This window comes from Megascapheus bottae, chromosome 15 (genome assembly GCF_031878675.1).
Source record: "Megascapheus bottae isolate mThoBot1 chromosome 15, mThoBot2.hap1, whole genome shotgun sequence".
Taxonomy (NCBI): domain Eukaryota; kingdom Metazoa; phylum Chordata; class Mammalia; order Rodentia; family Geomyidae; genus Megascapheus; species Megascapheus bottae.
Genome location: NC_143523.1, coordinates 30,071,786 through 30,086,958, shown reverse-complemented (window position 1 = coordinate 30,086,958; position 15,173 = coordinate 30,071,786). Strand labels below are relative to the sequence as shown.

The window sequence follows — 15,173 nt, the reverse complement described above, 5'->3', positions numbered from 1 at the left end:
GTGATAAGACCACAATGATATATGTGTGTATAAATACTGGGGCTTGAGGTCCAGGCCTCCAGTTTTCACTTGGCTTTTTTTTGCTCACTGCTGGCACTGTACTACTTCAGCCATACTTCCAGTTCTGATTTCTTTTTTAAAAGATGGAAATAAGACTCTCACAGTCTTTCCTGCCCAACTGCAATCCTCAGCTCTCAGCCTCCTGAGTAGCGAGGCTGTGTGAGCCACAGGTACCCAACTCAGACACAATTTCTTTTAAGATTATTATCAATCTATAATTGGTTGATTCCGCAAGTAGAAATTTCACAAATATAGAAAACCAAATATATTTTATTGTAATTAATAGAGGGGTTGCACTTATATTTGCTAGGTAGAAGGAGCATTACCTCACATACATTGATACCCCTTCTCATGATTTTGTCCCCATTTCCTTCCCCCCACGCCCTCTCCTCATCTTATTTTACCCCTTCCCTTTCCTATGTCAAATAAACAAACAAACATATATACACTATACCAGATTACAAGGTAAGATACTGTAACAATATGAGAATAACCAAGGGACAACAAAAGAGATGAGAAATAACATAGTACATTAAGGACAACCTTCACTCATTATATAGCTCTTGTTTCCATATCCTGGGGGTCCTTTCATTTACCCTCATCCTATATGGCCTTATGTATCTAGGTTTTGAGCTATTATAATCCTCTCCTGGGGGAGTCCAAAAAACCAACCATATTTTGGAAAGTAACAAATAGTTTTTCCGCAGGGTTCCTCTGATACAAGCTAGGTAACATGAATGACGTGCTCCAGAGCTGGGCAGTGCAGTGGTACAGATTGCCTCACATAACTAAAAAGGAGTTAAGGGAAGAGTCCAAAGTCAAGACTTCAGAAAGACTTCTAGGATTTCCTAACCAAAACCATGCAGCCCTCTGCACTGAGAGGGAAACACTCAACAACAAATAGGCCAACACTGGGGCTGAGAATTGCCCTGGAATGCTTATTTTAATGCTACATTAAAAAGACTGAATTTCCCTTAACCATTACAATAGCACCATGGTAGATACAGACTCTATGAACAGTGAGGATTCTCATTCAGCTTCAGAAAAAAAGAAAAGGTAATCATTATCAACATATACTGCGATTATGAACATCAGATTGACAATAATGATGAGTCCCATGCCCTGAGTGTCCTGATAGGAAGGTCAGTGAACCTCCTTCCTCAGCCTGCCGAGTGTAACAATTGCCCTTGGTACCTGGTGAGTCTCTGCTTTTAATCAACTCTCTGAAGAAAATTGCACTAAAACCTATAGTGACAGAAGAAAGGGTTTTTTTATTCATTTATTTTTTATTGTAATTAAAAGAAGGGTTACATTATATTTGCCAGATAGGAGGTGCATTATGTGTACTATGTTATCTCTCATCTCTTTTGCTGTCCCTTGGTTATCTCATATTGTTACAGTATCTCACTTTGTTATCTGATATATTGGATATATTTGTATTTGGTTATTTGAAAGAAGAATGGTTTTGTGTCTACAGATATTTGGTCTGCCTCTTGCCATTTCATAGCAAGCCAAACAGCATTCCCCCAAACCAACTCCATGCAGAAATCAACTGAGGTGCTTATAAAACACACATTCCTGGCCCTGCAACTCTGGGAGCACTTGTTTTGTATGTTGTTGTTTGTTTGTTTTATTTTTGCCAGTCCTGGGCTTGAGCTCAGGGCCTGAGCACTGTTCTTGGGCTTTCTCAAGGCTAGAGCTCTACCACTTGAGCCGCTGCATCACTTCCGGTTTTTTCTACGTATGTGGTACTGAGGAATTGAAACTGGGTCTTCATGAATGCTAGGCAAGGATTCTACCACTAGGCTAAACTCCCGACCCAGCACTTGTTTTTTGACAAGCTCCCAGGGCTCTTCTGAGCAAGCCCATCCATAGCCATTTACCAAAGAGGTAAATGCTCTTTGGAGCTGGCCCAGAGAGGACCATGCATGCTTAACACTGGAAACATCCCAGAGGCGACTTCTCCCCCAGAGCCTCCTCCTCCAGGATCACTAAGGGAAGATGTGGCAGTGAGGGATGTGGCATGCTTGAGGCTCTGGGTTCATGTTCCCACAGGAAAAAAAATCAATGAGCTTCTATTTACCCAAAGAAGGAGGCTACTGAATGAAGTTGTATGGTCCAATTCTATTTTATAGAATTTTCCTTACAAAACAGGCTGAAACACTTTTGCTGTAGCTGGTTTTGTACAGCAAAAATAAAGCATATCAAAAATGAATAAATGTATAGAAAACATACACAGATTGATTGATTCCAGATCATGGCTTAGGTTGAGCAACCCAAATCACAGAACAGTCTTCTTGTTGAACGTCGTATGGTAGAAAGGTGGAAGGGGAAAAAAAGAAAAGAAGGGCCGGATGTGTAGCCTAGTAATAGAGTGCTCACTTAGCATGCGCAAAGCCCTGGGTTCAATTCCTAGGTATCACATACTCACAAAAGGCCAGAAGTGGTACTATGGCACAAGTGGCAGAGCACTAGCCTTGAGCAAAAAGTGTCCAAGGGTAGTGCCCAGGCCATGAGTTCAAGCCCCAGGACTGGCAAAAAAAAATCTGCCCAGAGGAGTAATTACTCATTAGAATAATTCCTCCATGACGGCATTAATTATTGGGGACTGAGTTTGTAACGCATAATTTGTAGGACACGTTCAAATCTCAACAACTACAAACAAATAACCTTGGGAGGAAGCCGCCTTCCTGGTAGGAATTCCTCAATCTCTCTGGAGGAAACAAGGAGTGGCTTAACTCAAGCAAATATCCAGGAACCTGTACAACAGAAGCCCATCTGAAGCACACATTTTCTGTCCTTTATCAGAGACATTTCGGCAGTCCCATAGCCTGAAAAGGAAGGGGAATTATAAATCTTGCTTTCCTCATCTATAAAGCAGGAGGGAGAGTCCTTCTATCTCCCAGTGTGTGAATCATCGAATGACTGGAGCGCAATACTACGAGAAACCATCAGAAAAATGTACGATCTTTGTTATTGCTCAGACTGACAGATGCTCATTCCAGTCACCCTTCAGGAAAGGAAATGAGCCCAAGAAGGAATGCAAAGGTGTTCTGACTCATGCAGCAAGAAGGAAACGCGAAAGCTCCTCTCCCCACTACTGACAACTGTCGAGGACATTGTTAAGATTGCAGCATCTGGCCTGTCTCGTTCACAGCGTGGCTCATAGCATCTGATATGCCTTGCACGAGATGCACATATAAAAACAGTGATGAGTAAATGACATATACAGCAGCTCTCTCTCCATTCCAAGGTATCACTTCCTGTAGTTCCAGTGACCTACAGTCAGCCTCACTACCCCCCTCAAAAATATATAGAACTGAAAATTCCAGAAATGAAATGATTAATAAGACTCAAATTATGCACCATTGTAAGTGGCATGATGAAACTCAGATCTATTCTTTTCCACTCACCCATGACGTGAATCGTTCCTTTTGTGTCATGTTCACACTGTATAACCTCCCCACTACCCATGAGTGACTTAGAAGTGGCTGGGGAACTGCAGGTCTAGTGCTGGGGACCATAGAACTTTCATGTATGTAACCCCATTCTACTTCATTGTAGCCCTGAAGCAGAAGAGTGGCAGTGCTGTCGACATATACTGCCAGTATTGTTATATTTGTTCTATTTTATTATTAGCTATTGCTGTTGATTTCCTTTTTGTGCCTAATTTTTTTAATTTAATTTAAATGTAACTTAACTTTTACCTTTAAACTTCATTATGTCGACATACATTTGAGGGTAAAAACAGAGTGAATGTAGAGTTCAGTACAAACAGATTCAGCTACCATTGGGGGGAAGGGATGTCTTAGAATGTGTCTCCCACCCATAAAGAGGAAAAACAAAAGGGGAAAACATTAGCTAATTACTTGCACAGAGAGAGAGACATATACCATGCACATCGCATGCCCTCACCATGACTTGCTATATAGTGAAGATGGAGCTGGGTCACTTACATCCTATTTCCTGCATTGGTGATGAGTAAATCTGCCTTGTTGGTACTGTTTTTTTTTTTTGCCAGTCCCAGGGCCTGAACTCAGGGCCTGAGCATTGTCTTTGCACTTTCTCAGAGCTAGAGCTCTAACACTTACTTGAGTCATAGCACCACTTCCAGCTTTTTTCTTTGTATGTGGTACCAAGGAATTGAACCTGGGTCTTCATGCATGCTAGGCAAGCACTCCACTCCTAGGCCATACTCCTGGTCCCTGGTATTGTTTTTATTCTGTGTATTTTATTGTGAAGGCTGTTACAACCAGAATTTCAGTTTTGGCTAAATAAAATGCATAGTATGAATATCATAAGATTAGCTTGTTCAATACTTCCTGCATAAGGCTATATTCACAATCTTAAGGAACACTAAATCTTGTCAGAGTGACCAGATTGATTATCAGATGACCTGATCATCTCTTCAGAGTTGGCTATCTAGCTCATTGTGCAATTAAAAATGTTGATATAATAAAAGGTCTCAATGCTTTACCAAAAACATGTCAAACTGGAGATGTGGCTCAAGTAGTAGAACATCAACCATGAATAAGTGAGTTTTGCATAACCAAGATGGTGACAGAACTCAGGCCCTGAGTTCAACCACCATAATGGGGGTGGGGGGAATAAAAAAACAATAAGCAAGCAGGACATTGGTTGCTTATACCTATAATCCTAGCTATTCAGGAGGCTGAGATTGGAGAATCACTATTCAAATCCAGCCCAGTCTGAAAGTTCCCATGAGACTCTCACCACTAACTATTTATAGGACAGAACTGGAGCTATGGCTCAAAGTGTTAGAGCACCAGCCTTGAGTAAAAGAGAGCAGGGACAGTGCCCAGGCCCTCAGTTCAAGCCCTGTGACTTACCCCCCCCAAAAAAAGCAATCAATAAGCAGAATAAATGTCTACATATGGGAAACCTTCCAAAAGGAAACTGCACAAGCACTATTTTAGGTGTTCAGGTATTCAGTTAAATGGTAACAACAAACAGTGAACAAATTCAGCAGTGATACTATACGCTATTTTGAAAGTTAAATATACAACTTATGGCAAGTAGGGGACAGCATGGGGAAAGAAAGAAAAAGTGAAAGAAGGGGTGACACTTTTCAAATAGAAATTCTCTCATTACCTGACTTATGTAACTATAACCCCTCTGTACCTCATCACCTTTAAAGTAACTATTTTTTAAATGACAAGGGAAAAACAAGCCTCAGGAAAGAACATGAGAAAGGGATAAACAGAGCCTGACAGCTGCTTAAGGAGGGTATATAGAATGAGTTTGCAGAGCAGGGGATGTGGCAAAGTAGTCTGGTGCTTGCATAGAATGTGGGTGGCCTTGGCTTCCATCCCCAGTACTGCAGGGAAGATTTTTTTTAAATAATGATGAAGAGGAAGAGGAAGAGCAAGGGGGAAATGAAATAACAATGAGGAAGAGGAGGAGGAGGAGGTGGCAGGGAAGAAAGAATGACTTAGAAGTATCCAGTCTATGTCACGATCATCAAAAGGATGATGGTGGTATTGATAGGACGTCAGGAAAGAAAGAGGTCTCCAAGAGAGTTCCATGTTCAGTGCAAAGGTTTTATGTATTCTCTTTGCCTATTTGATTGTCCATCAGCTAAAGTAAATGCATTGGCTACATTGTTCCTGAATGACACAGAGAGAAATGAAGAGCCTTTAATGTGGACAAAGAAAATTGAAAACATAAGACAGCACATGTGCAAATTTTAGCAAAATCACAATTCCTTCAGCGAGCTGAATGCCTTAAAATACATTTCTGGAAAAGTCCCTTATAAGGTCGGCTCATAGCAGGTATTAAATACATATCAAGATTCTCAACCCGGGAGGTCCTACAACAGTGGGAAAAGATGGGCACCTAATGCTATGTGAGATAGAACTAAGAACTACTTTTAGTCTATGTTCCCCATTCTGATGGCCCCATACACACTTCCTCAGTACCCATCACCCCTCTCCCACATGGAAAGAGCATGACCAATAACAAGTAGAGCACAGAATCATGAAAACCAAGTAGAAACTTGGAGATCATTATGCTGGATCATTGTGTTCAACCTATCCTGTTACACACACAGAAGTGGTAGAAGACCCAGTGAGGAGAACACACCAGGAATCAGCGCAGCCCTAGGTCTGCACGCTGGCCCCTAGTGCTTCTTCTCAGCACCTGTAACACCCCAAGACTCATGCATTCTTTCTGCGGATTCCAGGACCAGGCACCTGGAGCTGCAGCAGTGTGATACACACACAGCCCAGGACCCTCACTGCTAATTGCCATGCAGATAGATGGAGGAGCCTGCAAGGATTATAGAAAATACAGAGGGCATTCTCACAACATGTTTAATGAGATTCTCAGCTCCAGCTGTGAGCCACTGGCACTTGAGGACTCTTCTGTCTTACCACAGAAAACACCATACCTTGGTCAGAATGGCTCTTTTTCCCATGAGGGATTCGGTGAATTCCCAGAATATAGCCATCCTTCGTCTCCACAAAGTGTTCCTCACCAGGGTATCCCCAGTGTCGTATCATTTGAATCTGGGAGGAGAAAAGGCAGCACACATGCTATGCACAGTATCTGATCCAATGTCCCACATGAGCAGGCACAGAAGAAACAGCACATCAGAACATTCCCAGATTGTATTTAGGAAATCAACTGTTACTAAATTTTGTATCTCTTCAGTGTAGCCAATAGTACATCATAAAACTAAATCTTCCATAGTTACAGGCACATGGCTAAACCTTGCTTTCATCATTCTAGCATGTTCCATATCATGTATATCTAATATTGTCATATCGCTTGGATTTGGGCCTCAATTCTCTTCTGGCTACCAGGCAAAAAGAAATACTTCTTTCCTTTCTAAATATATTAGCTAACACTGCCCTGGTTTTCAAAGTTCTATCCTAGGAAAACAAACTGAAAGAAAATCAATTCATTTTTATCAATAGATAAAAATAAATACACTAGAATGTCCAGGGAAGGTGAAGAAAGTACACACACACACACACACACACACACACACACACACACACTCTCTCTCTCTCTCTCTCTCTCTCTCTCTCTCTCTCTCTCCTAAAACTTAACCTTAAGAACCCGTTACCAGGCTACTTTTCCAAGTCTCTATACTAATTCTCAGGCTGAGTCCCTGCATCTTCTAGTGTAGAGTTACTGTTTGATGCAATAATCTGTATGTTTCTGATATTCTAGACTTAAATATATTTCCAAGATTTGATTATTTACTTGAGAACAATAATTTTGAAATGCTTTAACTAAAGGATATATTTTCTTATTTCTTCTATTTTTTTCAGATACAGTCACTTATGTGATTAAGCATGATTTCCAGACATTCTTTTTTTGTTGTTTTTACTGTAAGGGTGATGTACAGAATAGTTACAGTTATATTAATCAGTAATCAGTGTTATATCTTCCCTCATTTTCTCCCCCAATCTCCCTTGCCCATAGATGTACAGATCATTTTCAACATAGAGTCTAGTGAGTATAACTGCTGCATTTGTTTGCCCTTCCTTCCACTTTTTCACCTTCTAACCATGCCCCAAACAGATAAACTTAGATAACATTGTTCCATAGTAATAAAAACAGCTAGGTCCTGGCATAAGAATAGATACGAGGACCAATGGAATAGCAGTCCCAAAAATGAACCCAGGACTTATAGCCATCCAATATTTGATAAGAAAGCCAAAAACACAGGATGGAAGAAAGACAGCACTAAAACAAATGTGCTGGCAGAATTGCCTAGAAATTCTGATTCATGATCTTTGTACAGTATATTCTAAAACCAACATAGTAATAATGCTCTTAAAGAGCTGTGACATTCATTCTTACTGCTATTTAAACAAATTCTGTAAGACTCAAAAATGAATTTGATGAATAAAAATTACTATCTTTAGAAGTGCAACAGCCACATAAGGTTTAACACTTTCACAAGACATATTCCAGAATCTAAGATTCAGAAAAAGTGCAAAACATAATGAGCTATAAAGAGATCATAGCTGTGACTTAATACAGCTCCTAACTATAATTAAGGAACAACCTCTGCCATCCTTGCATGTTAAAAGCACATGCCTTGGAAAGACTTACCACAGTCATGTTTGCTTCAGGATTCACAGCTGTCACCTTTCCTCTGCTCCCCTGGGAGTGCAGGATCCCCAGGACCACACAGACCAGCAACTCCAACAAGTACATTCTCATCTACAGAAAGTAATCAATTATGACTTTTTCTGAATTTCACTACAGCTTAATGTACCCACGAAAGGTTTAAGAAAATCAGAATTCTGTGAAAGAAAAAAAAATGAAGCAAGATTCATTTTCTAAGAAGCCTCTTACCCAGTAAACATGTGAGCTTTGTAGTCAGCACACCCATTTAGTGATTCACCACCAATTTAAAGGATTCCTAGAGAAATAGCAGAGGGCAGGACTTTCACTCCAACAAGGTGAGAAAAGGAAGAAGGCAAAACTCCCAGAACTGGTTGATTTCCCCCTTCCCCTTTCATGTGGAATGAAAATATGTTCCTGTTCTTTCAGGCACTATGATCCCTCACCTCCCACTAACTACTCACTTCTGTTCTTGATCTAAAACTATATGTCAAGATTGGAGTTTGTCACTTGAGTGGGAGGGAAAAAGTACATGAAAAGAGCCTGCAAGAGAAACAGGAAGAAGTCGATTACTTTCTTTCCTTCTAGAACTTGACATTCTAGTTTCTCACAGGTTTAGCTCAAGGTTACAGTGTAGGAAAGACCTGGGAGATTCTGTGGATGAAGTGGTATAACACTCCTCAAGACATGCAAATGCTTAGGGAGAAAATACTGGGCCTATATAGCTCAGCCTCCCCATATGCAAATAAGAAACAAAATTACTTAGAGCCAGCGTGGTGGCTCACTCCTCTAATCCTAGCTACTCAGGAGGCTGAGATCTGAGAATCAAGGTTCAAAGCCAGCCCAGGCATAAAAGGACCTGAGACTTTTATCTCCAACTAACCCTTAGAAAATGGGAAGTAGGGCTTGGCTCAAGGGTAGGGCGGTAGCCTTGAGCTGAAAAGCTCAGGGACAGCGCCCAGGCCAAGTTCAAGCCCCATGACCCACACACAATAAAATAAATATAATCACTTAAAAAGATGTCTGTGCATATGCCAGTACAAAAATTTACATAGAAATGTTTAGAATAGCTCTGAATGTAATAGACAAAACTTGGAAAAATTCCAGTGTCATAAATGTGTAAATAGACAAACAATTTATGGATAAACAAATTCATCCATAAAAAGGAATGGATGCACATGGACAGATCACAGAATAACTATGTTATGTATTGAAGAAACAAGACTGAGAAGAGAGAGAGAGAAAGAGAGAGAGAGAGAGAGAGAGAGAGAGAGAGAGAGAGAGAGAGAGAGAGATCCATACAGACAGACAGACACAAAAGAGAATCAAAATGATTTGATCTCATTCATACCAAACTTTGGGAAATCTATATTGACAGAAAATAGATTCTTGCCTGGGAAAAGCAGGGGTAGGAGATAAGGCTTACCAAGGGACAAACACCAGAACTATTTGGGGGGAATGATATATAGGTAAATAATAATGCACTGTTATTAACATACAGCAAAACTCCTGCAGTTATATATTATGCCTTCTAAAGTATCCTAATAATACCTCAATAATATTGTTTAAAAAATAAAGTGTATGCATAAAGTCTGTGTGTGATAAGAAAGTGATTCTTGGATAAGAAAAGTCAGTTACCTTTCATCTTCTGATGCAACCTGCCTTGGGATTCTTTTTCCAATCAATTGTGAGCCTCAAAATTCTAGAAAGCAGATCAGTCCATCTTGAGTCGTTACTGACCAGGCAAGCTTATTGCTTTTAATTCTGAGTATATCATTTACTTGTTTGTTTGTTTATATGTTTCTGGTACTTGAAATCAAACCCAGAGGTTTGTGGATATTGTGTAAGTACTCTACCATTGAGCTACATGTTCACCCAGGGAATGTCTATACAGCTCTGGGATACTTTTTATCCTAACTTCAATTTACACTAAGTCCTTTATGACCAGAGAAAAACATATTCACTGAAAAACACGTTCACACATACATACACACACATACACATAAATAAATAAATATAAATCTTTATTGCCCCAGTTCAAAATTAGCATCTATCAGTAGCTGCTTTCAACCTAGCAACTATTCTACAGAACCTGGACCAGCACAACAGTGGATGGGTCCAATGACAGATGACACTACTGGAATCAACATGTCATCCACTTACTTTTTCCTTCTTCCACAACACTTTCTCATAATACTCTACAAGTCACTCCCCTAGAGGAGATTGTGTGAGAAATAAAAATTGTACAGCAGGGCACTGGTGCTTCACTACCGTCTTCCTACTGTAGTCAGGAAGGCAGAGATGGCGGGATGTGGTTTGAAGCCAGGTGAGGTCGGAATGTCCATAAAACACTAATTTCCAATTAACCACCAAAAAGCCAGAAGTGGAGCTGGGGCTCAAGTAATCGAGTGCTGGCCTTGAGCAAAGAAGCTAAAGGAAAAGACAGTGCCCAAGGCCCAGTACTGGCACAAAACCAAAACAAAACAGAAGCCTCAAGTTGCATCTAGAGTGTTCTGGTTCTCAGTCCCTTTATCTCGGTTCTTTTTGACTTTGTAACAATCTGAGTACTTACTGCTCCTTTTCCTTCACTTCACCACAGCAGAAGGCACAGTCTTGGCCCAATCCAGAGCCAAGTGTCATGTGTGTGTTAGATGTCCAATAAAGATTCTGAAGACGATGCTGGAGCGGCCTTCAGATCAATGTCAGAAGACGCCCAGCCTGTCCTGCAGCTTTCCAGTGGATAACCACACAGCTATCAGGGACCAGACCACAGACAACGCTTTTGATCAATGGCAGAAGTCCGTGTTTCAGTGAAGTGTAGGGCAGAGGGGTCCACCCAGGTGAATCATGAGAACAACTAGCTGACTGACCTCCAGTATCGCTGAGATCTTGACCTGGACCAATGTCCAAGGTTTGCTCCTGACCACAAACCAGTAACTAAGAAACGAGGGGACCCAGGCCAGGCTGTCCCAAGGAGCTAAAGCAGGGGAGGAAACAAGGAGGAAGAAGGGCCGGGGAAGACCATCTCCGCCGTCCTGGACTCTGGGCAGCGGCACTGGCCAGGCGCCCGGGGAGGCTGGCGCGGGGCGCAGCGCCCTGGCTCCACCGTGCACGGGGGGGGGGGGGGCGGAGGAGACGCCTAGGACCACCCGCCGCCCCCGAGGCCGCCCACAGGAGCCCCGCAGCACCAGACCCAGGCCCAGCCTGTAGGCATGGAAACTCGACCCGAGTTGGGTCGTCAGGGACCCGGCCCGTGGAGACCAGCGGGGCAGTAGCTCCACTCCCCCGGGGTCTCCACACTGCACCCTGAGCGTTGTGGGGCCCAGACTCACCACCGCCGCCCTCCCAGCCTCAGTCCCCCGATGCACTCGCAGTTGCCGGCTGCAGGTCAGGGATTTGCAGGCCGGGGGCGGCCCAGGGCGGCGGACAGACGCCTGCCCACTCTACCAGCCGCCCGGAGCAGCCAACCCGAGCAGCCGCTGCTGGCGGTGTCCGGGGACTCCGCCCCTCCCGCTGCCGGGCGTCCAGGGAACAGGGAACCCGGCGCCGAGTATTGGAGGAGCTGCGCCCCAGGCCACCAGGAGCTGCAGAGAGGCATCCTCCTCTCTCCTCCCCCGGACCCCCCAGGAGTTCCTTCAGGGCTCGCACCCCTCTGAGACAGGCAAAGAGCAGAGACAGGCACAGAGCACAAAGGGGTCCACAAATAAAAACAGAATTAAAAATCACATGTCCATCTAAAGGGCTCAACAAGGAGCCCTTATTAGTGCGGAAGATTTGGGAAGAGGAGGAACATGGCATCATTCAACACGCCCATACTGTGTTCTGATCCGAGCATTTGATCAAATATGATTGCACACCTATCAAATGTGTGGCACCATTGAAATAGGGATATAGTTACCAGAAGCCTTGCTCTCTTGCTTGTATGCTAATCAGAAAATATATACCTTGAGTGAACAACTCCATAACACTCATAAAGCAGGGGAAAAAAATAGAGGATAATAATACGTTTTCTACACATACACACAGATTCAGAAATATAGGGGTGTTTATGTTCACATACTTGCATATACACGTATTCATAAATACACGTAAGTGCATACATATTCTGACATATAGATGCATATATGTAACAAAAAGTGATTAATGAGGTGACATTTGAGCACAGACAGAAAGTGATTGAGAAGGGACACACACTGGGACATGCTAAGTCATACAGGACTCTGGACATCCACACCCTGAGGCCAAAGAAAGATATACACAGGGGTAGTTGAGGAAGACTCAATAGCTATGCACAGACGATCATATAAAGTAATCTAAGAAATGAACACCAAGAGAAGGAAACAAAAGACACATTTTAGTTGCCATAGTTGCTCTTTTTATTTTCTTTTTGTCTCCTGCGCTAGTTTGTTTGGACTTGAGAGGGTGACAGAAGGCGCATAAAAGGTGGATAAACAAATACAACATTACTCATTACCTGATTCGTGTCACTACAGCCCTCTATCAACTCAACCATAACGATTTTTTTAAAAAGAAAAAAGTAAAAGGTGAACAATATGCACATGTATCCAAAGGAGGAAAAATCATTGGTTCAAACTTTTTTCAAGTCACTGAAAATCAGCTTTCTCAGTTGAAAAAACTAAAGTTGGACAGAGTCAGAATTCATGTAAATTCTTAGATTTCCAGAACAATAGGTCTTGCAGAGGACATGGGAAAAACAAATCTGTCTTAGCTGGGAACATCTGTAGTGATTTGCTCTGCATTTTTTTTGTTATTCTTTTGTTTTGTTTTTTACTTCCCTTTTGAGGATTTTTTGAGGAGTTTATTTTTGTTGTTCTTTTATTTGTTGTTGTTGTTGTTTGGTGACCAGCTCTTTTATCCTTAAAATAAAGTTCTTAAATCTCCCAAAGTTCTTTTGTTTCAGTGGAGTATAGCTACTGATACTAGTTTCTAATACTTATTACTTCATTGGAAATTAAAATCCATAAGATAACTTTTCAATATTTTCCTTCTCTAGTTTGAAAATGTTTTTAATGGGCATTCACTAAGTACTTAGTGTAAGCTAAACCTGTGGGAAAATTATCAATTTCTTTGTGTGTTTACTTAATTATGCACTACTCTGTTTGAATTCAGGGTTCTAGCTTAGGAGGCAGGTGTTTTGTTTGAGCTATGCCTCCAGGCTGATTTCTGGCTTTTAAAGAATATATATATATATATATTCTCTCTTTTTTGCTCTTATCTCATATTATTACTGTATCTGACTTTGCTACCTGGTATATTGTATATATGTTCATTTGAAATAGGAAAGGAAAGGGGGAAAACAAGATGATTGGGAGGGGGTGCGCTAGGGAAATGGGGACAAAAACATGAGAAGGGATATCAATGTATGAGAAGTAATGCACCTACTGCCTGACGAATATAACTATAACCCCTCTATACATTATCCTGACAATAAAACAGAGTATATGTAACTCTGGACATAAACTCTATAATAACAATAAAGTAAACTTTTTAGAAAAGAGCTATTAACATCTGTTGTGAAATTCTATCTAAAGTCTTAAATGGCTGGTCTCAAAATAGTACCATGCCCTTCTTTTTTCTCTCTGTCCCTTTCCTTCTTTCTTTTATCCCTCCTTCCTTAACACTTTCTATTATCCTTCATTCCATAATTCTTTCTTGCCATCTTTCTTTCCCTTTTTCCCCTTTTTGAGGTGTTGCAGAATGAACGTGGCATCATGCACATTAGGTAAGCAATATACCACTGAATTTTTCCCTCAGCTGCGGATGCCATACCTTCATTGTCATTATGCTACTACAGGAAAGTGTCTTCCATTAGGCTGTGACAGCTGTGTTGTTAACATGTACAAAGCTGAGGAGAGGTAGCTTTCCCCCTACTTTCCTCTCATTTACTGGTCTGTCCAAGGTTATTTGGAATCATCCTTCACTCCACTCCAGGGCTCTGCACGGACTCCTACTCCTGCCTTCTCCTCCTTCTGGGATACCCACATAGACTGACCCACACCTACTTTGAGTCTTTGTTCCAAGGTCACCTTCTTTGTGAGGCTTCTGATATGATTTTAGTCTCACAATAGCCCTTGGATATCCTAGTACACACTTATCTATTGATTTTGTAACAAAGAAAGTAGAAACAAAATTAAAACTGTATAGAATGGCAATACACAAAATTACAACATGAAGCCTTTCCTTCTACATCTGCCATCCAAAATAAAAAATTACCAGTATTGTTGCAAACTCAATAATGTCAGATGAAAAACAAAAACAAAAACCACATTGCAATACCATGTGAAAAAAAAATGTCCCAACTGTCTGGGGAAAAAAAATGTATCTTCTTTGATATGTGGAATAAAAGATACCCAGGTAAAGGGATACACATTGTTTCATGTTTGTTTTATCACAGTTTAAAACACCTCATACTTTGCTTATTTGCTTACTGTTGATCTCACCCACCAGAATATTGCAGATTGAACTTTGGGTTTTGAGCTTGCTATACTGGCGCTCCTTCACTTGAGCCACGTTTCCTATCCCTTTTCACATTAGTTATTTCTAAAGTAGTGAATTTAGGTCCAGGTTGGCCAAGGCTAAGATCTGTCTGAGCTTCCCTGATAGGTGCCTGTTGCTCATCAAGCACTCATGCTTTCCCAGTAACTGGGACAAAACTCACCACCATGCCCAGCCATTGGTTAAGGTAGAGACTCACAAATTTTTGTATCCAGACTATCCTTGTACAACAATCCCTCTACCTCTGTTTTCCAAAGTAGTTAAGATACACCTGTGTTCTCACATCTGCATCCATGCTCAAGCACCCCTCCCAAAACAAACAAACAAATAAACAAACAAATGAAACATATGTTCAGAAAGAGAAAGTAACTCAAGGATGAATATGATGACCAAAGTAATAATATATGTATGGTTGGAAATATCCCTCATTTGTACAGTTAGTAGGAGCTGATGTGGAAGGCCCTTTAAATTGAGTTCACTCATTTCACATAAGT

General features: G+C 41.3%; 1 protein-coding gene across 2 annotated transcripts in view; it reads right to left on the bottom strand.

Moving 5' to 3' along the window:
• Nucleotides 1–11,653, bottom strand: part of LOC150054103 (lysosomal acid lipase/cholesteryl ester hydrolase-like) — a 32,010-nt gene extending 20,357 nt beyond the window's left edge. The window contains exons 1-4 of one of the 2 annotated variants that reach the window (XM_090346305.1): nt 11,496–11,653; nt 10,736–10,915; nt 8,149–8,259; nt 6,470–6,587 (exon numbers count right to left, since the gene is read on the bottom strand). In XM_090346305.1, coding sequence (XP_090202431.1) covers nt 6,470–6,587; nt 8,149–8,259 — 229 coding nt within the window. In that variant the 5' untranslated portion in view covers nt 10,736–10,915; nt 11,496–11,653. The remainder of the gene's footprint in view (nt 1–6,469; nt 6,588–8,148; nt 8,260–10,735; nt 10,916–11,495) is intronic. The other variant, XM_090346306.1, reaches the window with a different exon arrangement.
• Nucleotides 11,654–15,173: the final 3,520 nt, after the last annotated feature.